This window comes from Haemorhous mexicanus, chromosome 6 (assembly GCF_027477595.1).
Source record: "Haemorhous mexicanus isolate bHaeMex1 chromosome 6, bHaeMex1.pri, whole genome shotgun sequence".
NCBI classification, from domain to species: Eukaryota; Metazoa; Chordata; class Aves; order Passeriformes; family Fringillidae; genus Haemorhous; species Haemorhous mexicanus.
The window spans coordinates 39,232,268-39,256,168 of record NC_082346.1 but is presented as its reverse complement, the minus strand read 5'-3'; the positions used below and the strand labels follow the sequence as shown (position 1 = coordinate 39,256,168).

The 23,901-nt window shown below is 38.9% G+C and overlaps 1 protein-coding gene across 2 annotated transcripts in view; it reads right to left on the bottom strand.

Moving 5' to 3' along the window:
* The window catches only part of ARHGAP5 (Rho GTPase activating protein 5), a 47,413-nt gene extending 25,465 nt beyond the window's left edge, over window positions 1-21,948 (bottom strand). For both annotated transcript variants that reach the window (XM_059849887.1, XM_059849888.1), the window contains exons 1-3: window positions 21,808-21,948; window positions 14,616-14,720; window positions 7,189-11,088 (exon numbers count right to left, since the gene is read on the bottom strand). In XM_059849887.1, the coding sequence (XP_059705870.1) occupies window positions 7,189-10,911 (3,723 nt within the window). In that variant the 5' untranslated portion in view covers window positions 10,912-11,088; window positions 14,616-14,720; window positions 21,808-21,948. The remainder of the gene's footprint in view (window positions 1-7,188; window positions 11,089-14,615; window positions 14,721-21,807) is intronic.
* Window positions 21,949-23,901: the final 1,953 nt, after the last annotated feature.

Below are 23,901 nucleotides of genomic sequence, written 5' to 3'. Positions count from 1 at the left end.
AAATTAAAGAAGACAAGAACCAGCACAAAAGTTTTGTTACTTAAGCCTAGCAAAAAGCTCATTGTTCACATACCACTGTTTTCATATTAGTAATTAAAACACAAGCCCAAGACTATAAAGTTGAAATCCTCACTTTTCCTAGAGATCTGTGGGGCTTTGTATAATTGATTGCTGCACTTATGTTGAGCTTTCAGCATGGGTTTCATCACTTGCTTCTTGCCAAAGACAACTGCTCCTCATACCATAATAGAGGTTAACGCCAAACCTCCAACTGATCCTTATATATTTTGGCAGGAAAGCATTTTAACTCTGAGAATTCCAAACTTGCCTTGCATTGCATTTACTTGCAATATTGCTTTATTTTGCAGTACTTCAATCACCAAAATACATGCTGCAAAAGATTAGCTGAAGTCCTCTTAACATAAGACAAGGTAAACACAAAACCATTTTCTCTAGCATGGTACAGTATCCAAGTCTTGATTGCAAAACAAAAAATATTGTTACAAATAACATTAATTTTAAAAACACAGATATAATGAATACTCAAGCTAAACCCTCTTGACTACAGGTACTAGGGAAACAGCACTCATCATCTAGAGAGAAACTAGGCTAAGACTTCAGCCAGCTGTGAGTCTTGAGAGTACAACACACTTAAATACAACCTTTAAAATTAATCTAGAAAACTAAAAACTGCCAAAATCCTTTATGGATGGGCTGCTTAGTTTAGCAAGCCTTCTGTTCAACTCAGGCTCTTTTTCTCTCATTACCATCCCACCAGAACAAACATTAATTATTTATTTATTAAAGAAGAAATTCAGCCACTTCTCTACCTCCAAAAGACTTCACTACTACTTTTGATGCAAAGGAAATTTTCTGCCTGCTTCATCTGCAGTCAGCCCTAGGGTCATGGAGGGCAAAGTCAGTATTTTCAGGACTAGTAAAATACTTCATAAAACCATGCACCGTTAACAGCATTCATTTTATAGACTTAATATAAGTATTTGTAATCTCTAATTCATAGCTAGTTCTCTAGAAACTGTACGATATATGAATAATGCAGACCATTGTCACTAACATGCTCTTCCTTCCCTTCATGCCTTCTGCCATTTTTAGAATTCCAGTTTGTTACACTGTTTTAAACCACAAAGGCTTAAGAAGGTATATGGCTCTAAATATGCATATTAAGGAGTGTTAAATTTGAACAGACAAAACCTGAAAGTACAGATTCTGATATCTCCTATAACTCTTAGGAGAAAAAAAAAATTCACTGCACATTCCAGTCTGAAGTAGACAGTATTTTACTAAATTAACCAGTGAATTTATACAGGAACAGCTGAATAAGAATGTAAGTTGATTTTCCATTGCTCACATGTTTACCATAGTCTTACTAAAACTGAGATCAACACACATGGGTTCTACTGTTCCTCACACTATTTCCATAATAGTTTTAAGATAAAATTTCATACAGTTTTGAAATTATAATGGCAGAAATCAAGTTTAAGCATAGAAAAATAGATGACAAATGCACTGCTTCATGTTCTAAAAAGCCAGCGTAAAATATGTGAGAATTCAGCAAGATGCTAGTGGATTTTTCTTGCTAAAATATTGAGAAAAGTTTTCAGATTAATTTAAAGTAAAGAACATCTTACAATCATCTTGGTATAAATGAAAATGGAAAGAACTCACAAACTTCTTTGGAAGCAACAAGTGTAGTCTGCAAACAGGGTTACAAGGCAGAATGTTTTAAAACACTTCTCAGATTTAATTTAGCAATATGGAAACTCCACTGACACACAAGAAAAAAAAATCAGACCTCGAATAATCAAAGGTTATTGGCCAAAGAACCTAAATAGTGAAAGTTTTTAAGATTTCAACAATGGCATGCCAAAGAATTATTATACAGGTAATTTACTATCTTGTTTACAAGATCTCTCTAGTTAGGATTTGTTTTCAGAAGTACTTAAAAAATTCAATATAAGGCTCTGCCTTACCCATTGCAAAAATTCATTCAGGATATTTGCTGTTCTTGATATGTTGTGGAGAATAAAAACTTAAACAATTATACTCTTTCCGTAAGAGGTGAAAAAAATACAGCCTAAATCCAACACTGAATATATCTCAAAGTCTTCACAAAGATAAGAGCTCTAAAGTAGGTGGGTAAAGTTTTAGTACTCATCAATTCCATTGCAAAAACCAATAATAAGGTTATTAATTGTCACTATATGGAATAGCTACAGGTTTCCACATCAGGCAGGCTTCCTGCTGAAGAGGGAATTACTAAATTATGACAAAGGTCAAAAATAACTAGCTATTATTTCATGATAATATTAACAATAATAATAATTCTTCCATATTAACTTACAAATAGTTTTTTTAAACTATTTACATTGGGTTTGTTTACACAGTGAGTCAATGGAAAGCCAAGGACTACTGTGGTTTGGGCTTTATATTAATGCATAAAAGGCATTTATTAATATAAAGCAGCTTTAAGGCTATTGAAGCGGTTCATCTTATCTAAGATACTGGAAGGCTTTCTTCAGCAAGATCCTTTTCCTCTAGGAATCCTCATGTCCTTTCCTGACCTGAAATTTTCTGCAGGTTTTTTTTTTTTTTTTTTTTTGTATCTCCAAACTCATAAAGTTATACTGAAAACAAAAATAATTTATAATACAGCTGGCAAGCCTGCCGCTTTTCATGTGTACCAACAGCAATAATGTTTACACTAGACATTAACGTTAAAAGTTCTAATTGAGACAAGCATCTAATTGTAATTCCCACTTGCAGTTTTTGATAAAGACACGAAGATGAATGAGCACACATCTCAGCTGGAAAAGACTAACTTGGCAAAGGAGAAACAGCTGAGGCAAAGCTGCATTTTAACACTTCAAGGTGTGCTTAGTTCCTCTTAAGTTGTGAACACCATGAAGGAAATAAATAATCAAACACAGAAAGCATGCCAATATAGGGGAGAATTCGCTCTGCAAAATGCACTTTTTTTCCTATTTTGTTTAACAGCAGAAAGGACAAGGTGCTTTTTTCCTAGGAGAAACTTTACAGAAGAAGTTCTGTATGTGAAGAAAAAAAGGCCACTACAGTTTAACAAATATTAGCACACAACATGCCCTTCAAATATTAAACAACATGCACTTGAAATATTTCAAGCTCAGTGTGCACACACAACTACACATGAACCTGGCTAACAAGTTCTGTGATTCAAGCCAGCCTGCTTGCTTTCTTCTCCTCCTCCTTATTGCTCTTCATATTTATCCCCACCAGAAAAAGTTCAACAGTTCACTTGTTAATAGCACATGCAAGGTCTTATCACAAATCTTCTCAGAATATTTAGACATGTGCTAATAAAATAAAATAAAAAAGGATAAAGCTGGGTGTATCACAAATTAGATTATACTGATTCACTTTTCCACTTTTTATTTTCTAGAGACAAAGACTGAACCACCATCTGTTGGTTTTACCAATCTAGACTTCAGTAAGGCACCAGTGATGGCATATAGGAAACTACAGCCACAACTGGAGGAACAGAAAAAAGATGATATTCAGCAACAAAAAGGACAAAGTCGTAGAGTAATGGAAAAATCCTACACTGGAATGCACAACTAATAAAACTTATGTGGTGTAATGGGCCTGTAGCATGTGCTGAAATGTACAGGTAATTTACATGTGTGTATGTACAATAAACCACCTGTACTGTGCAGTATGGAGTCATTACCTGGAAATTATCAAGGACATGAGCAGGCCAAAGGTACCTAAAGCAACAGCAACTGCAGCTAAGCAAAGGTTGGGTGCAAGCACACAATTGTGTTGGGTAGTAATTTCTAATAATATCAGCAAACAATAAGATTACATGATGCACTGTTATGACATTCCTTGCAATACTATGCACAGTTTCAGTCATCCTCATTCAAAAACAGGTTCAGAGGAAAATTCCATTTTTTTTTTAAATCTTCTTAAACTCAGGCCAAGAAGTAACCATTTTCTCTTCACCACTTTGGAGGTGACTGGCCAGAAAAAGAATTATTTCGGGAAAAGGATTCAATAAGGAAGGGTGAAAACTAGGAATTGCAATATTCCTCACAAATACAGAGGAAATAGAAGCTCTGGATGAGTTTTTCAGAGTAGTAAGAATGAGGAGATAAAAGTCTTCAGAGGAATTATTTCTGTGATAATTGAAAGAAGAGCTCAAGGATGATGCTCTTCCAGTTCTGACTACAAGTATTCTGAAACAAGAACACTAGCACAGTGTTATGGACAAAAATAATGGGCAAATAATTCAGACCAAAGCACACTTGCTTAACTGGTCTGAGTTTTAAACTGTTTCTTTTGTCAATAAGAAACCCTACATGACCTTGCAAGTAATGTTACCTGCTTGCCACAGGTCTGTCATTGCTATACTCTCCACAGTAAAACCTTTTAATTTTTGCTTCCAAATAGCAACAAGTAGCACAATTCTGAGTATTTACTTCTGCCTTTAATAACATATGTCATTAATAGATTTTTAAAGTTTGATACATATGTGTTAGCCAAACTACAGCAGTTCATTTTCCTACTCTGCTGTTTGTCAAATCCTGCTTCCTCCTTCCTACTCAACCAACCCTTGCCTTTTTCTCTTCAGTTTTTTTACCTGAACCCTACAATCACTTTACATCCATTCTCTACCTCCCTATATCTGCCCTAGTGCCTTTTTTTTTAATGTGATTTTATCCTGAGTTGGGACACTGGATCAGGACAGAATGAGCATCCTTCAGCACAGTCATGTCTCTCCTGAGACACCCTACAAGAAACCCACCCAGAAATACTACATCTTAAACCAATAAAAATGCAAGGAGTATCAAGAATGTTACATCCTCTTGGGCTTAAAAAAAACCCCAAAAAACAACAATCTTGGAAAAAGAAAATTAGCAGTTCAGACTTCAAAATTCAAGTTTTTCCAAACAAATTAATTTTGTTCATAAGATTTCTGTACTTCAGAATCACTCTAATTAAAGCAAGAATCGTTACACGTGTATCCTATTTTCCCTTTACACAGAGCTGAAAAATTCAGAAAAAGTATCAGAAAGAGATTTAAGAAATAGCCAGAAAGAAGTACAAAAGTTCTATTTACCTCTTTCAAATTCAAAGGGTCACAATTCTCAAAAAAAGCCAGCAAGCAGTCTGTAAATAGTGGTGCACTAACATCTCTTGCATGGACCAAAGAACATTTGACAAGGACAGTACCATTTGAATAATTTTTGTGTTTCTGTAATAAAAGACTACTAGGTGCTCATCCAAAACAACACAGGAAAACATGCAGGAAAAGTTCCAAAACTAAAAATCTGCATCTCTTCTGAAATAAAATTAACTGCTGAAAAACTCAAAGAAACAGATAATGAACTAGAATGACTCGCTTGAACTGGAACTACTCTCACTTCAACTTCATTCAAGTCAACACACAAGAGAAGTCACTACTTATCAAAAGCACTGAGCACTCAAGATACTTTGAAAACTTGCAAACATTTGAGCTATCAAGTTGAATTTGTTTTCTCAATTACAATAATGTCCACAGTTATTAAAAGTTTTTACTAATTTAATAGTAGCAGCTTTGCTACTTTTGAGTGAAATACACCACCCTCCCTCAGAAAAAAACACTCCCATAACCAACAAATCACCAAGCAACCAAAACTTAAAACAATTCTACTCTTCAAGAAACTTAGCCACTACAAAAATTAAAACAGCCTAAAACTTCCAACTCAGGCTTCTACTCAATGGGCCAAAACCAGAAGTGGAGGCTTTGTAAGAGCCATCAGGGGATTTCCTGACACAATTTTAGGAAGAGAAGACCCCCACTATAGTAATCTACTCAGTTTAACACATAAATATATTCAACTCAGAGTAACTTGCTCTCAACTGAACACAGCTGCAACAGCAGGAAGATTATGCAACTACATTTTGACTTCTATATAGAAAGATTATTTCAAGCAGAGGGAGTCCAGAAGCTGGACTCAATGATCCTTATGGGTTCCTTTCAACTCTGGATATTATCAATGATTCTATGAAAAGTATATAAATTATAGTTTTTTTAAAAATCTAAGTTTCTCCAAAAGAATAACTTCAAAGTATTTTTAACCATATGATTTTATACCCACAAGACATCATTATCCATGCATATGAGTAAGCCTTGAGAAAATTTAGTGGCCTTTAAATAAGTCATGTGTAATTCAAATCACAGCTGCATACCAGCACAAATTTTATGTATTAGTTAAATTTAACTATGCTCTACTTTAACAAAACTTATTTCTGCTCTTCAAGTACCATCAAATTTAGGCTAAAAAAGTGACATTTTTAAAATGCTACAAAATATAATATTACAAAGGTCAGATTCTTTTGAGACAAGAAAGAAAATATCTAACTGATCAGGAACACTCCTGATTTCATGTCAAAACTATACCTAACACAATGACTGCTGGCCTAAAATGAAAATCTAAACTATAAACAATGTACATCTAGAATCCACACCACAAAGCCAGTCAAAAAATAATTAACTCTCAGGCATGAAGATGAAATATTTTTCAAGTAAACTGCAACATTATTATTTTCCCTTTATTTCTCTGTTTTGTTCCCTTTATTATGTTTTTACAGAGAACCATAAAGGTAGTACAACTTTCAACTTGATTACCTGTTTGCCCACACTAGGAACATGCAGCAGTCAGTAGAACTACTATATATGGTTCTCTTTTTATGCACTTGCTCTAGAGTTCCAGCTAGACAACTAAGAATTAAAAAGAAATCACTCCTTTCATTCACCAGCCCTAAACCTCATTCCAACAGCAAAAATTGCAACAACTGAAAGAACCGGTTCTACTCAAGAACTCACAAAGCAGCTTTTTCCTTAAAAAAAACCACATCACCTTACTCAAGTGGAAGGAAGCCTCCACATGTAAGTAGAGATGAAAATAACTGACATTTATTAAGTAGCTGACTATATTGATAGACAAACTATATCACTCACTAAGGTTTGCTAGTTCCAAGCAACTTAATAGGAATTTAATAAGACAAAAGAAAAAATCAAATACCATTTGAAAATTTTAAAGCACCTATTTCAAAGGAGGGTGCAACTCTTGCATATTTTGTCTCTTCTCACCCATTTTACAATGCAACAGCAGTTGTAAATAAAATTTAAATTAATTGACTTACCTTCTTATCTTCTTTTACTTTGTGGGGTTTCTTTTTCATTTTTTTCTCATCCAACTCTTGGTCCGATGTAATAGCAGGATTATCTATGCCACCCTTCCATGTTTCAACAGGTGAAAGAAGTGGGTCTTCTTCACTTCCACGATGCCTTCCTTTTCTTTTACCTTTAGAGGTGGTAAAAGCCTCATCATCACTTGCATCCGAATGTGTTCTCCTATAGTAAGACTTGGCTTTGCTGAACAGTGTCTTAGACTTGTACTTGTATTTTGAAGGCCTTCTTTCCCCGTGACTTTTGGATACTCTATCAGAAAACCCATTTTCTTCCTCACCTTGGGTATTTATAACAACTGAGTTTCGAACTTTAATAATACGATTCTGACTATCCTCTGGAACCGCATAGATGTCATCTGCAAAGCCTTTATGTTTGTAAATCGTGTCAATAGGTTCAGCATAGTTGTCAGATTGGTCTGTATCTTCCGGTGGTGCTGCAGGCACTCGAGAAGGCTGCTTCCTGGGGTTTTTGCCAATACCTGCCTCAATTGTTTTCAGGAGGTTAGGATCCAGTTTTTTCACATTGGTTCTTGGAACGAGCGGTTTCGGTTTTATCGGAGGAGGCACTTTATGGTTGCGTTCATGGTCATGACAATTGATTGGTGTACTGTGAATAGGATACTCATTTCCTTCCAAATCCAGTCGGTACTTTGAACGATCACTAGGTGCTGGAAGTAACCTTACATCATCACCAATTGGACTGTAAGGCGGTGGTCCTTCAGCATCATCCTCTGAATCTGGGTAATTATAGTCAAGGGAACCTCCCCTTGGAGATCTTGGAAAAACATCTTCACTTGTATGTGTTGATTCCCTTGTGCTGTCTGACATGTAGGAACTTTCAATCATATTTTTCTTCTCCAATACATCACTGAAGAACAATGTGAAAACCTCAGTTTGACGATGATATTGAGATAATGAATATAAAGCTGTAAACTTAGCTGTAATTTCTGTTGCTATGTGTTCTCCTTCAGTCATGAGCTCCTTGATTGCTTCATTCTCGAAGAAGTCTGCCTGGCTATCAGTAACAGCCACCAACTGGACAGGAATTGTATCCTGAACTTCAGAAAGAAATGCCCGAAGCATTCCCATGGATGCCTTTCTCTTCGCGGAATAGACCAGTATATACCCATGAACAAGTTCATCTTTCCTTACACCAATGGAAGAATGGTATGATAATATAGTTATCTGTATTCGACGTCTCTTTTCACCTATTATTTTATCAAGCATTAAAGAATTATTCTGGCCAGCCTGAGCAGCACTACAGGAGTGAGAATCAAGGAAAGGTGAAAGAATAAGATCCACACTAAACGGATCGCCACACATGGCACACATGACAATCCTTAAGTCAGCCTCTGACAGATCTTTAATGGTGGGAACTGGACTTACAACATCAAAATTGTGTTTAACTGCTTCCAGTACTCCCCTCAGAGCTTGTTTTATTTGGGCCTCATTAAACTTGCGTGGGTAGGTACCAGCAGGCACATCTACAAAAGGACACTGTAACTTGTTAGCCAATTGCTGTCCCTGATGTCTCAGAATAGGCAGATTCTTGCTAACACTGTCCCTCTGGTTAGCCAATATTAATGTAAATGAAAGATTAGCCATATACCTGTCTCTCCTTATCTGAGATGCTTCAGCCCTTATTTTTGCAATGCACTCCCCAATAAAAGTCAGTGATTCAATAGAGTTAAACACACAGAAACAACCATGTGGTTTGAAGGCTGAAGTCCACAACTGAGTCAGCAAGTATGGGGATTTGGCATCAACCGGCCTAAGATCTAGTTCATATATTTTTCCATCTAATGCATATTCATCATCAGTGGATTGTGTCCGAATTTCATTTGCCAATTCTTGTGCAAGGCCATCTTTGCCCAAAATGAAAAGATTGATTTTATCAATGTTGGCACTATCATGGTATAAATTTGAGCGTCCGTGGTCTTGTTGCAGAAGACTGTTGGCAAGCAACTCTTCTACTTTTATGTCCATGCAGTTTTGGCCACTGAGACAAGTTTCTTTAGTTGGGTGATAAACAAATCCTATATGTTTGAGCAGAAGAGATTCTCTATCAGGTGCAAGTTTCTGTAAAGCTTTGTATCTAGGTTCTTCACTCAGAACTGCATGAATTTCACTCATTTTATCTGTACTTGGTGTTGCATTAAGATCCAGATCGTAAAATAACTCTGAATGTTCAAAAAGCATTTCCTGAAACTCCTCTTTGGCTTTTTCAACAATCTCCCTCTGATGCCTAGCATACACTTCCTTACTATCTGCATCAGTTATGTATTTGAATGCTTCATCCTCCACCACAAAACATATAACTTCTTCCCATGGCTGTCCGGGTGAAATGAACTGGATTTTCTCAAGAGTCTTTTTGAATTTCTCTTTCATTTCAACCCTCCTTTTTTCGGATATAAGATGCTGCACATGGTTTTGATAAACTTTTTCTGCCTCTAGGGTATTGAGAAGGTCAAATGGAATCCTTCTGTCATTCACTTTATCTATGTGGTCAGTTTCATCCCAGGGTGTTTTTTCAAGCACTACAAAACAGGACTGGAAGTCAGGCCTTTTCTCCATTACCTTCAAGGCTTCTGACCAGCTCAAAAGTTCAATCTCTTCAAGATTTGATAGAAGAGTATTAAGAGCTCTTGGCAATGCATTAATGTATTCTTCTTTTCTCTTTCTAATATGTTCCTGTTTAAGTTGCTCTATGTGTTTTGAAAATGTATTTTTGGCCTTTTTTGTTCCTTCCAAATTTATGTACTCCTCATAATCAGGGTGGTTTTTCAGTTTGTTGCTAACAGTTTTCCAAGTTGCATGATAGTCTCTCACAGTTTGGACAAGTTTTTCAAACTTATCTGTTGCCGTAACAACTAACTGTCTTTGAGTTTTATAGGCATCCAGATAGGGGATTATTTTAGGTTTACCACGAGTTTTATCCATCATTTGTACCAGTGCAGTAAAACATGTTTCAACATTGACATTGAATCTTGCTGATGTTTCCACGACCACAAGGTTCTTCTTATTTGAAGCAAAGGCCTGAACCTCTCGCAGATAATGATCCACACATTCATCACATTTTGTTGCCGCTATTATTATGGGTTTTTTAGATTTTGAGAGCTGGATATAAAGATTATTCACAAATTTAAGCTGATCATCAAACTTCCTATTGCATCCCTGGCTTACATCAATGCACAATAAAAACCCATCGATGTTTAATTTCCCTTCAGGCATTTGTTTTTGCTCAAAGTCTTGCTCCAAGCCCAGCTGATCTGTGCAAATGTACATTAGTTTTTCTGCGGACTGCAGTTTGGAGGCAGCTGCACGTTTTATGTACGGTTGTAAATTTGTACTCCGATGAGGCAAGAAAGTCTGATCATCAATGAACTCAGTCTGCTCAATTACATGAATTCTGCACTCAATTCCATCCTCGCCGCTTTGTGTTACGTCACCCCAGTACAAAAAGTGATCATTGTTAACAACTCTTCCTCCAAAGTCAATTGTGCTAAGCACAGAGGTATGCTCAGGATAATATTCATCTGCTTTTGAACGAACGAATCTATTGCACAAACATGACTTTCCGACTCCACAATTACCTTTATCCTTTTCAGTTCCAGACAGTCCAACAACACTAACAGCATAAGATGGGGGGCGTGGCTCTTTGTTTTTTGCCATCATAACTTTCCTCTCATCCTTTTGCAATTATCAAGGTAACTGTATGTGGTTTTCATTCTGGAAAAGGTTCCTACAAATTTGAATTGTATATCCAGGGTTCCAGAAATTGCCTTCAGATGTTCCTGCTTCAGCTTGTGATTAAGAGAACCTCAGATAACCTGGACAAGGAGCATCATCTTCCTAAAAAATACAGAGGAAAAAAATCAAGATTGCAGGTATTACTTTGTAATATTCATGAGGGAAAAGAGATTTTAAGAAGCACTTGTGCTTGATGACCCTGATTTTTTGTATATATGAAAATTCTACAACTACTTTGAATGTGATCATAAATTCATAATTGAGTAATGCTAATGCTATTTATACTACAGATTTTAAAATAAACAGATTTTAGGCACAGTTTAGTAGTACTTTGTCAGCTGTTTTGATAGCTGAGCAGCATACTTCTACAAAAAAAAAGAAAACCCACACCCAAACCACTGTTCTCCTCCTTAGCTTACAAATACTGGGCACAAAAAAGCAAAAATACAACATAAAGACTCTAAACCCAACCCAATATTCATGCACTTCTATTCACACTCAAATTTTCACTAGATATCATGCTCATCTGTAAGAATAACATTACTTTTGTGTGCATTTGTAGGTTTAAGCTTAGGTTGCAGTAAAGGAAATTTCAAAACAAGTAGCTGTAAAAGCAGGCAGTTGGCCACATGCCTCAGCTACCTGTATCCAGATGTAGACTATTTGATTTGTATACTAACAGCAAATTGCTTTTAAGGAAATGTTTCGAACATGAATTCTACAGAAAAACACAAATATCATACAAATACTAAGAGTAGGACTTATGTACAGATTTTAAGACTACAATGTTGTTTCCTTCATTCTGTCTCCATGAAAAAAAACAAACTTCTATTAATTGGAAACAAAAACTACTCTATCTACATTCAGAGTTTCACAGAATTACTACAAGGTTCCAGTGGCTTTATTGAAGCTGTCATCAAGTATAACAATCACCACTAACTCTCAGTTATTATCAGAAGACTTTCCATGCAAGCATACTGGAAGTGGAAATGCATTTGTGGGTTTTGGATCAATTACATTATGAGGAAGACAGAAAAAACTGAGTACCCAAATGACTGGTCCCACCAGATGGTGATGAGTGGCATGAAATCTGCTTGGGGGCCAGTAACCAGCAGTGCACTCTGCAGGCCAGTACTGGGTCCAATACTGTTCAGTATCTTCATTAATAACTTGGATGATGGGGAAGAATGTATCCTCATCAAGTTTGCTGATGAAAAAATTAGGAGGAGCAAATGATACATTCCTGCCTGCAGGGAGGAATAAGCCTATGTACAAGGACATGCTGGAGCCAGCTGCCTGAAGGGCATCTGTCCAGAGGGCGACCTAGGGATCCCAGAGGACATGAGCACCACCCAGCAGTGTGCACCTGTGGCAAACAAGGCTAAGAGCACCCCGGGCAGCATTAGACAAAGTAGTGCCAGCTACAGGTTAACCGACAGGGTTAACCTTCCCCCCTTTGCAGCACTGGTAAGGCCACACCTGATGCACTGCGTCCAGTTCCACAGTACAGTAGAGATACAGAACTACTGGAGAATACAGACAGCACCACAGCAGCTCTCATTTAATAAAAGGCTAGGACTGTTTAACCTGGCAAAGAGAAGACTCAGGGAAGATCTCATCAATGTGTACAAATATTTGGAGGAAAGGTGAAAAGAAGGCAGAGCCAGACTCTTTTCAGTGGTGCCCAGGAACACGACAGGAGGACACGGGCACAGACTAAAATACAGAAGATGCCATATGAACATCAGGAAACACTTTTTTATTGTGTGGGTGACTGAGCACTGGCCTAGTTTGCCCAGGGAAGTTGTAAAGGCTCCCGCACTAAAGGTATTCAAAAGACACCTGGACACAGATCTTGGCAACCTGCCCTAGGTGACCCTGCTTGAGCAGGGAGGCTGGACAAGAGGACATTCAGAGGTCTCTTCCAACCTACACTGTTCTATCCTCTCTGAAAATATTTTTATAAAAATACCTCTCATTTTCTTGGTAAAAGGACAACTATTACATGGCACTACAAAAGAAAGGCAGATACCATTGTACTTAACATATTTTCTTTTACATTTGTAGAGTACAAAGTAACAACACAAATGTACTGAAATAAACCTAAAAATAGTCCTTATCAGAATGAAAGTATAACAAGCATCAATACTGAAATTTTAGTGTTATATACTTTGTCCTGCTTGGCAACAATTAAGTAACCAAAAAATAAAATACAAACTACATACATAAAGCCAGCTGTTCATTATGGAAAACAAAGAAAAGGAAACTACTTGTTTTAGGAAGAAAGTATCAACTTCATTACAAAATGAAGAAGAACAACTAATTTTTATACTCAAGAGCTTTTATATTGCAAAAACTGAAACTTTTATGCCAGATTTTAGAATTCTTTTTCAGTTAAATCAGATTACTCAAAGACCCATTCAGAAAGACAAGTCGCATTTTAAATTTTGCTTCTCGCTGTTTCCATTGTGTTTATTATATTCTTAAAACACAGAATTTGGACCTAACAGAAAATGGCTCCAGGAATAAAAATACTTAGCAAAAATAACATCCTTTACAAGCAGTATTTATATTACTATAAATAAACCCAGTGTTTTCTTTCTAAAGCAAAGCTTATCATAGTAGCATCATTCAAACTGCTAGAATGAGAAATTCAGTCAGCACTTCCACTATAAAATGTTTTCTGTTTGCCACAGCACAATACAGATTTCATGTGGACTAAACTAGAACACAAAAATCTTCATCCACATGATTACTTCATTTCATCAGGAAGACACTGTCAATTTGCAATTAGTTTATAAGAAACAATCAATACTTTCAGATACTCTACATCCTCAGAAGCAAAAGTTGTTCCTCCTCCATCTACAAAAGGTTTTGTTAAATGAATACATTTTCAAGCAAGTAAATACAAAGAGTGAAGGGGGACACTGACAAAGGGAGAACAAACACATCAGTCCCTCATTAAAGTTCTGACATGAAATATTTTAACCATAGTAGAAGCTGAATTACTAAAGATATTTAAAACCAGCGTGGGTTTTGGGGTTTTTTTGGTTTGTTTTTTTTTTTAAATACAGTTCCTACTTTGCACTGATTGTACAAAGTCACAGAATGAAATCTATGTTAATTAAGTAATAAAACTGGTAAAAATCTGACATTATAATGGCTTCACATTTAATATGTAATCATCATTAAACTGTTCTCCAAATGGAAGATTTTCCATTTCACTATACCACTAATGTAAATTTACTTTATCATTTTGCACTGTTTTAAAGCATGCACACTGGAAATTCATTGTAAATTCGTTCCATTATCTTAGTTCAATCTGCCTAATTCAATTATAACAAATTGTAAACACTACGATTCATCTAACCCTCCCCCCCACCTTTGTTACAGATTCAAAGGAGGGGTTCTTTGATCTCTCCAACTAATTTCAATCTTAGGATTGAAAATAATACAAAGCATCTGACATCACTGCAGGAACAATCTCTGACCATCTACAGATGCACTGTAGGACCTGGTCTTTACAGACTTGTAGATTTCCAAGTGTAGTTATAAAGAAAATAAGGTAGCAGTTTGTAGTTATTTACCCACCTTAAAACACGTTATAAAGGCCTAAAGCCCAAACTTACCCTTAGGAAAGAGGTGCAAAGCAAGATGACTCTCCTGCTGCGATCTTCCTGCAGTAATGTCATACATTTAAACAGTGCCCTTCAGTAAGTCCTTCCCTGAGGGATCTGAAAACAAAAAATAAGAACCATTTAAAGTTTCAAGTTTATGAAGAGAGAAGCAGCAATCAGAGAAGGTTTAACACTTCATCTATGCATGAGGATTGTTTTCCTTATTTTAAACCCATTAACAAAACTCAAGCTGGTCTTTGTCTAAATTTGGAGGGTTTAAATCCTCTAAGCACACCTATTAATATTTGAGAGAGAGTAGAGTTCATAAGTGATTGTGATTTGAATTTCAACTTGATACTTCAACAATACCTAGGTTGCAGAAGCCTGTTATGAAAAAAAATAATGTAGTTTCTCAGATAACGTATAAAATATGAGCTATAAAAATCACTAATCACTTGTAGAATAATTTGGAATTCAAAAGTATTTAGAACATAGGTTTGCAAGACAAAGTTGGTATAGTCATAAGTACAAAATATATTAAACAAATATATGTCTATATATATATATTCTATTAATAGGAAAAAAGTACAGTCTAGCTCAAAACCCTTTTACCTGTAGTACACCACTTCTAAATTAAAAGGACTCACAAACTGTGACAAATTATCAACTGAAAATATAATTGTATTTGAAGATTTTGAATTCACAACTAGGGTACAAATTATTAATATAACCCTTTTAAGTGCTGATCTCACTGCAGGCATGCTACTATAAAGTAATCAATAACAGAACTCTCCTCCATTTTTCTCCCCTTTGCATCCACATAAAACCCAGACTTAGCCAGGCCGGTGATCCATACACTACGATGCAGAACAGGAAAGGAACTTGAGACACTTGCACTGGAATATTATGTAAGCCATTTTCAACTAAGGAAAGGTGTCATTGTTAAGCAAGATGCAGCACCATGCTGTATATGTGCTAAATATTACATCAAAACAGAACTATTTCTTGTTTTTCCTTTTACAATTATACTCTTAATAATTTCACTTGGCTTTGGGAATAATATTCACTTGTCTCTAGTATATTTTCTTTTGGACAAAAAGGCTTACTAATACTCATAAACAATATACCAATATATAAACAATATACCAATACAACAGTAACTAATCTGGTGGTACCAAACAACACCAAAATCAATAGGCAACAGTCTATCAGTCCTGCATTAAGCCTGGCTGAGCTTCAGTGCTAAATTCTATCACTTGATAGAGAAGACAGGCAGTAAGTCCTATTCCCTGCCCTTACCTCCAAGCTGTGGCACTCCTCTACATCCACAGCTAGCTGAGCAGAGCAGATACTTGCTCATGAAGAAAAACACAATGGAACTCTGAAGAACTGAGTATGTGGAAGAGTAGACAGAGTGAGAGAAAAGTGTCTCCACTTGCAAGAATGCATCTGAGGCTTGAGAGACACTGCCACAAGGGAATGCTCAAACACAGGCCCCCTCAACATCAGTGAGAAACATTAAGACACCAGAGAAAGGCCTATTTACAAGTACATGTTTCCCAAAGTCTTCCCAGCTGAACTCTAAACACTAGAATAGAATGCCATATTATTAGCAAGTAATAAATACTTGAAGAATTAATCATCCATCAGTATTAAGTAATTGTGGCTGCACAGGAACTTGTAGATGAGTCCATAGTCAAGAAAATCACTTACAGATAAACACCCTTGAGTATTTCTCAATACCCTCCAAAATTGCTTTCTGAACCTACAAATGTTTTAGGCCTAACATGGCTGAAGCAAAAATGTTGTCTGAAAGAGTCCACAGAATTGCTTATGACCATCAACTATTTAGGCAGTCTGCCTAAACAGGGAAAATAAAGGGTGTTTTCCACAAATCCTTTACTCACTCAGTAGTGTTGCCTAGACACAACAGTTTATGGATCAGTATTTTCTGGGGTTAGTTTCAATCTTGCAACTGTGTTTGTAAATTACCTGGCCAAGCAAAAAGAAGCACAAGTGAATAAAAGGCCCATCACAGCCTACTCTGCTTCACAAGGTATAAGAATACACCAAAAGAAACTTACTGTAACCTCCAGCAGGTCACCAAGTAAATTCGAACACATTAGTTGTCACTGAAATGGTCTGGAGGATGAGTTTCAAAGTGTTGTGCACCCAAAATACATGGATCATGACTCCAAGAAAGTTACAGCTCCAGATTCAAGTTACTATAGACACCAAGTTCTTATACCAACTCATTCCTCACTTCATACTTTTTGAGAACCAAAGCCTGGCACTGGAAAACATTTACTACAATACCTAACATCTGAGATCTATCAGCACATCAGTAACTATAGCCCTAGCCAAAACAGAGTAAGAATTCCACTGCTTTCCCTTCTAACAACCAGTTAGAAAAAAAAGATGTTGATATACCTTAATGTAACATTGTCATTTCTCATTCAGCATTTACCAAGAGTTATCTTTTTCACTCAAGCAAGTATAACAAATCTTCCCTTCAGGTGAAAATCTATTTTAGAAATGAAACCAAAGTATACCAATGTCACCTCATCAACAATTTCAAATCATTTAAATCTGCTGAGGTCCTAACGCAATGTGTCCTGTCCATTTTACAAACACACCAATATCCCTGCCTTCACAACTGCTGGTAACCTTAACTAACCATACTTGAAATCTCATTTATAAATAATGGTAAACACAACAATTACCCAAGTATCAGCCAACATGAGAAAAACCATTATTGAGATTGCTTATCAGAAATTAAGCTCAACCAAGCAACAGCAAGACAGTAAAGGACAACAGTGATCCTCTGGCTGAAAAGAAATTCAGTTCAAGTGGTATGCTGATTAATCGTGCTAGGGAAATGAAGGATGAGAATGGATGACTCCAACTGCTGTTCATTTCACATTCAGTTAGTATGACAGCCAACTATAATCCCTAAAGGAGTTCTGTAGCCTAGATAATTCTCTCCATACAAAAGCAAAGTAATCAGTGTATTAAAAATAAAAAAAGAGAGAAACCTCAACTAGCCAACTTCATATTATAAAGCAACAAAAAAACTGTGTTTAAAAACATAAGTTTAAAGCTCTTAGTTCATACTAAGCTCCATAAATGTCTTCTATTAATAATGCACTGAAGACTGTCTATGTATTACTCAAAATTAAACCAGAGCCTAAATATTATTTATGAACTCAAAACATCCTGTTTTAGGTGGAATCTAGCAGTCCCAGGGCTTCTATTATCATTATTGCTCTCCACAAAAAAAAAAAAAAAAAAAAACAAAAAAAAAAAAAAAAAACTGACAAGAGAAAAAACAAACCATCCTACATAAATTAAATCAAGGTACAATAAAGAGGTAAAGTGTAAAGGTTTAAATTACCAGCACAGCAGTATTCTGAACTCAGGCCTCTCAAGTTACTTATTTTCAGATTTTTGACTATCTGAAAGCATTCAATATAGTTTCAAAGCCTGTATTTTAACACGGAAGGAAAGTGCAAGATTACAGAAGAAATAAATTCTTAATTCTTTTTGCACAGGATAAGCTCCAACCAAAAACATGCAGAGTGGTCAGAGAAGTTTCTTAGGGCAAGTCTCCCAATCAGCCTTATTTATGGAGATACTCAGGAAAAACACAAAAGAACCAATAGAGAAATTTTGCAAAGGGGATCCATAAAAAAACTTATAAAAATAGAAGAAAGAAAAGGAAGCAAACAAAGAAGGAGGGATCAAAGTAAGGACAGAAAAAGGGCTAAAATTCATTTCCTGGGAGAAAAACAAACAAGAAAAAATTACATCCTGGTATGGGCAACTACAACTAATTTTACTGATCCACAGATCTGGATCGTTTCATACTATTTTGCTTCATAAGCAACTGCAGTATAGAATCCAGGACTCAACACCATAAAGCTTAGTTTGTTTTTTGACCTTGTACAAGCTGCATGTGTCATTTCTACCTGTGTAAAACAACCCTGGTTAACCCCTTTTTAAAATTACTAAATGAGAAAGGGAAACGGCATGTACAAGCAGAAAACAATATTCTGCATACAAATTAGCCAACTTCAATAAATAAATGCCAAAATGCAACTATATATACTTTTCCAAAAATTGTGCATGTAGGTATTGGTTTTGCTTTTATAAATGCAAACATTCTTCTGTCACGTTTGAATGTCAACTGATACAGAACTGCAAAAATGCGTGGGAATTAACTCAAAGCCAAAGAAACAACTCTTATTTACCACAAAATGTAATGTGCAGAACTAGCCACAGATTAATTATTTTGTTTTCCAAGAGATGTACTAGAAAAACACAGTTGACATGCAAATTCAAAACAACTTCACAATTGTTTCAGATTTTCTTACTAGGAATTACAAATTCGTTTTTCTTTAAATATTTCACCAAATCTGTAAAATCAAGGAAGTGATAATATGGTTCAAACAATAATCTATAAAATGCAATACTCTTCCAGCTCACTTACACTGACCTTTAGGCTAAAAATTCTCAGGGTAAAAAAGAAAAAAAGAACCAACCAAACAAAAAGTGATTAAAGAGTGATTAAGTATTTTGTGTGCCCATTAGGAGAGACGTAACACAGATCCAGGGGAGGAAAAAGCCCCGGGAGCGCTAATCCGGAACTCCCAGGGTGAGCGGGACACCCCAGCTGCGCTGCGCTCCCCGAGAGGGCGGGGGGCGCGGGCACGGCGCGGACAAAGCCCCCTGGCGGCAGCGCCTGCCCGGCCGCGGGACGCAGGCCCCTCTGGAAAGCATTCCTGCCTTATCACCGAGCAGGAATGCACCACGGGCTCGCTCGCACGGCTACGTCATGGCCACAAACGGGGCTGTTTTCAGTTCGCCCGACGCAACCGGGCCAGCAGCACTCCGCGATGGGTGTTTGCCTTCCAAAGTGCCACTCTCTCGGAGAAGGTCGCGGCGCGTCACCCCCCAGAAACACCTTCTGCACAGAATCCTAAGGACACACCGCGGAGCAGCCTACTAAACGGAGTAATGAGGAGTGCTCTGTGAAGTTTTATGCGAAATATTCCTGAAGGATATCAGTACATGGGATTTATCTTGGGTCAAGAAAGAACTTTTGGAAGCCTTAAGATAGAAGGATGCTGACGCTAACAATCTTTATTAAACATAATGGAATTATTTTTGCACATCTACTCAAATAGCAAGTCCCAACAGGGAAACTTACACAGAAAAATCTATTATTATGATCAGTGCTTTTCTTCTCTATGAAGTCTGCACACGGAAAAAACACCTACAGTTTTAGGAAAGCACACAGCTTGAAAAACATGTGGAGCATTTGGTTCTGTTAGTGCTAAATATAGCATTTTAAAACAATTTAGTCTGAACCCAAAGTATTTAATTGGATTATGTTACACATGCAACACCTTAGCTAAAGTAAAGTCCTATACTAGGAGAGGTAGGCATTCGGTTGCAATTATTTACAATTTTACAACAATGGCAGCTGCTTTAGATAGGGATACTTCTGGGAGGAAATGCTATTTAAGCTCAGTATGTTCCACACTTATAAGCAACTTATGCTGAAACAAGTTAGTGGTAAGGTAACAAATGCTTAAACAATTTCCCGTACTTTAGGTACTACAGACTTTTAAAAAAACCCTTACATTTCCATCATACTTTTTGAGCTCTAGTAACAGAGTTTTAGTAGAGTACTATAAATAGAATTTTAAGAATTTTAGCACTTCTTGAAAATAATTCTCAAAGCAGCACAAAAAATGAAAGTAAACCCTTATAAAAAAGCACCTGGATGAGTATTTGTAATGCCCTTACTTCAGATATGCACTATAAATAAGTATCAGAAGGCAGTTAACTCTGGTCACTGATGTCACTGCTGAAAACAACTGTCATGCGGAAGACTCTTCAGAAGGTAGGACAGCACAACTGACAAAAATGCCACCAATTAACTCCTCATTCTTTATGAATTAAGTATGTAAGCATCAGTGCTGCAACTGGCTTCAATGCACAGGTTTAAAATGGACGTCCAATTGACCAACTAATGCTGTTCTCTCTCCCTCTGCTGCTTTTACTCTGCAGTGTAGAGTTTTCAAATTTCTGTCAAGGATCTTTATTAAGGAAAAAAAAAAAACCCACCGGTTTATCTGCATGACACTAAACTAAAGAATACACACATACCCCCACAGGCCTATTTTGGTCTAGATTAAAATCGTTCCCCTCCTACTTATTAAGGAAATATTCCACGCTGATATCAAAAGCGATACTGGAGAGAGCAAAAGAGGGGGGTACAGAGGGGTGGGGTGTATTGTGGGGAGAAGGTGACAAGTATGTCTTCCTTTTATAACTATACAGCCCTGCTTCTTTTTTTTTAATTAAAGCAGTGTTTCATACTCTTTATGTCCTATAGCTACAACACCATGGCATTACATCTGTATGTCTCTGGTGATTCCCTTGGGTGGAGAGAGTCTAAAGGTTATGCTGGTTGAAGGGATTCAAAACGCTTGAAAGCTGCAACACTGCAACTGGCTAACCTATTCCAAAGCCTTAAAATCCACCTGGTGGAAAAACAGAAATGCACACACATCATTAGGAGAGTGAAGTTTTCTGAAATTTAATATCGAGCAATATTTGAAGGTGAAAGGAAGGAGGAGGGGAATGGACAACTGTTCAAATTTAGTAGACGAAGAACAGAGAAGGCGTGAATGAGTATTAGGGAGTAATGAAGAGGAAAATAAGTACAGAGAAAGGAGAAAAGGGGGGAAAGGCAGTGGGAAGGAAAGAAGGGAGGAAGCTAAAGGACTAGGCAGAAGAAGGGAATGAGGAAGGAAGAAGAGAGGAGCAGGGAAGCTCCCCTTCCTGCCTTCCTCCCTCCCTAGAGAGCCGTGACCAGCTGGCAGCCTCGTACAGCAGGCTCAGACCCTCCCATTGCTCAGGCCTTCATCACCTGTCTGGGACCAGGCACCCCGCTCCCTGCCCTTCCCGCCTGCCCTCCGTGGTGCGGCGGGGCCGAGGGGGCCGGGCGGGGGGCGCGGGGCCGGTGCCCGCTCCCCACGCGGCCCCAACCCTCCGAACTGGTTACAGCCAGCGGCCGCCGCGCCGGCTCGCCGGGCTGCAGCCGCCTCCTCCCCCCGCTCCCCTTCCGCCTGCCGGGCCGGCCGCCCCGCTCCAGGCCGGGCCGGCTCCCACGGGACCGCATTCCTCCCCTCACCTCGCGCCGTCGGGATCCGGCTCCTCGGCGGCGGCGGGAGCGGCAGCATTCCCGGGACGCTCTCTCCACGCCGGCGCCCCCGGCGGCTTCTCCTCCCCGCGGGGCTCTCTCCGCTCTCCGGCCCGCAGCTCCCGAGCGCTCCCGGCCGCCGCAGCCCCGTCCCGCCTCTCCGCTCTCTCCCCGGCGCTCAGTAATGGCGGCCGCCGAGCCTCCCCGGCTCTCGCTTGGCTGACGGAGTCTCTCTCTCCCCCTAACTTTACCTCAGCAGCTTCCCTCCCCTCCCCCCTCCCTCCCGCCGCCGCGGCTCAGCGCGCGCCCGCCCGGCCAGCTGCGCGTGCGCGGGAAAGAGCCTCTTCCTGCTGTCGCTGGATTCCCTGGGAAGCCTGGGAGGGCGCGCGCGGCCGGCACGCAGCTGCGCGCGCACGCGCGCCGCCCCGCCTCCCCCTTCTTCCCTGGCCCCTGCGGGGGCGCGCGCGGCGCGCGCCCGCTCGTGGTCCGGTGGCCGCGCGGGTATCGCGGGGAGACGCGAGTCTGGGGGACCGCGGTTCGAATCCCGCCTCGGGCAGCGGCGCAGGCCGGGACGCCGCCGCGCCCCAGCGTGAGAGCGGCTCCGAGGTGTGCAGGCGGCCGTGGGCTCGATCCCGGACCACCGGCTCTGTCGGGTGGCGGCCAGCCCGAGTGGGGCCTACACTAAGCCTACAGCCAGCAGCGATGCCTCCAAGGAAGGGAATTGGCGGTTGACCAGGATGGAATTAAGAGATGCCAAAATGCTGGTTTGGTCAACCCTGTGCCCCCAGCTCCTCTCCTGCCTGGCTGCCTATAACTTTTCACAACATTTCCCAGGTTTAGCTGGTGTAACACAGCGCTTCTTTCGTTGTTAATCATTAAAAAGAAAAAGAGCACTGCAGTGGGGCTGCTTGTGGGACACCCACCTTTGTAGGACAATGTGTAGGACATTCCTTCTCAGAGCATGCCAGGCACTGGACACCTTGGGAGTCCCCCTAGGACATTCCATCGCAGGCACACCAGGCACTGGACACTTTAGGAGTCGCTCTAGGGCATTCCATCGCAGGCACACCAAGCACTGGACACCTTGGGAATCCCTCTAGGACATTCCATCGCAGGCACACCAGGCACTGGACTCCCTGGCAGTCAGGTTAAGCCCCCCAAGGCAGCGCAGGCACTCGGAGGGGTCCCCACATGGCTGGCCCGAGGTGAAATCCCCCTCCCACTCTCAGAGCCCTCTAGGATTGAAGGTAAACCCCAATCCGTCAGGGATGGGGCTGAGGAGCTTTGTGCTCCTGCCTCTGGAGCTGGGTTTCCTCAGGCTGTGGCAGGTGAGCCGTGGCATACATAAAAGAGCTGATAAGTAGGTGCTAATCTGTTCCATCCACCGCAGGGAACAGGACATCTGTGGTCATCATACACGTACACCTTATCTCTGTGCACGCAGAAATGCATATTCTGTGCATCATTTATTACTAAAGATCGTTTATATGTCTGCATACAAAGGAACGAATTAATATTTCACTAGCAACCTTATTCTTGGCACAGTCCAAGTTTTGACTGTTCTATTTGTAATCATAATATTTAATAACAATATGGTTCATTCTGTGCAATTTTTCATACTGTATGCACATCTTAAGGTTTTTCATCTGAAAATTAGGAAATTAAAAGATTTATAACGTCAGATTCTTTATAAAGACACATTGCCTGTAAATTTGAATTTTTGAGAAAATTCTAACTAGCTAAACCATTTTGTGTCAAATATGACTGAGCAGCCTAGCACAGAAACCGCATTACACGAGAATATTTGTAGAATACTTACCTTAGGTAGGCCCACATTAAAAAAATGTAAAATTATTTGACATTGTAATCGCAGCATTTGCTCAAGTGTTTTTGCAGTCATGTGCTAGTTTAAAAAATAAAGGACAGACAAGCAAGCTAAACAAGCATAAATCCAGAACTTAATTTTAATTTGAATTACCTGATTTTGAGTTGTTTTAGGGGGGAAGTTGTTGAAAATAGATACCTTGGAGTGTTAAAGTCCCACTTTAACTTTACCAGAATCAAAAGCTTATATTCACACAACAA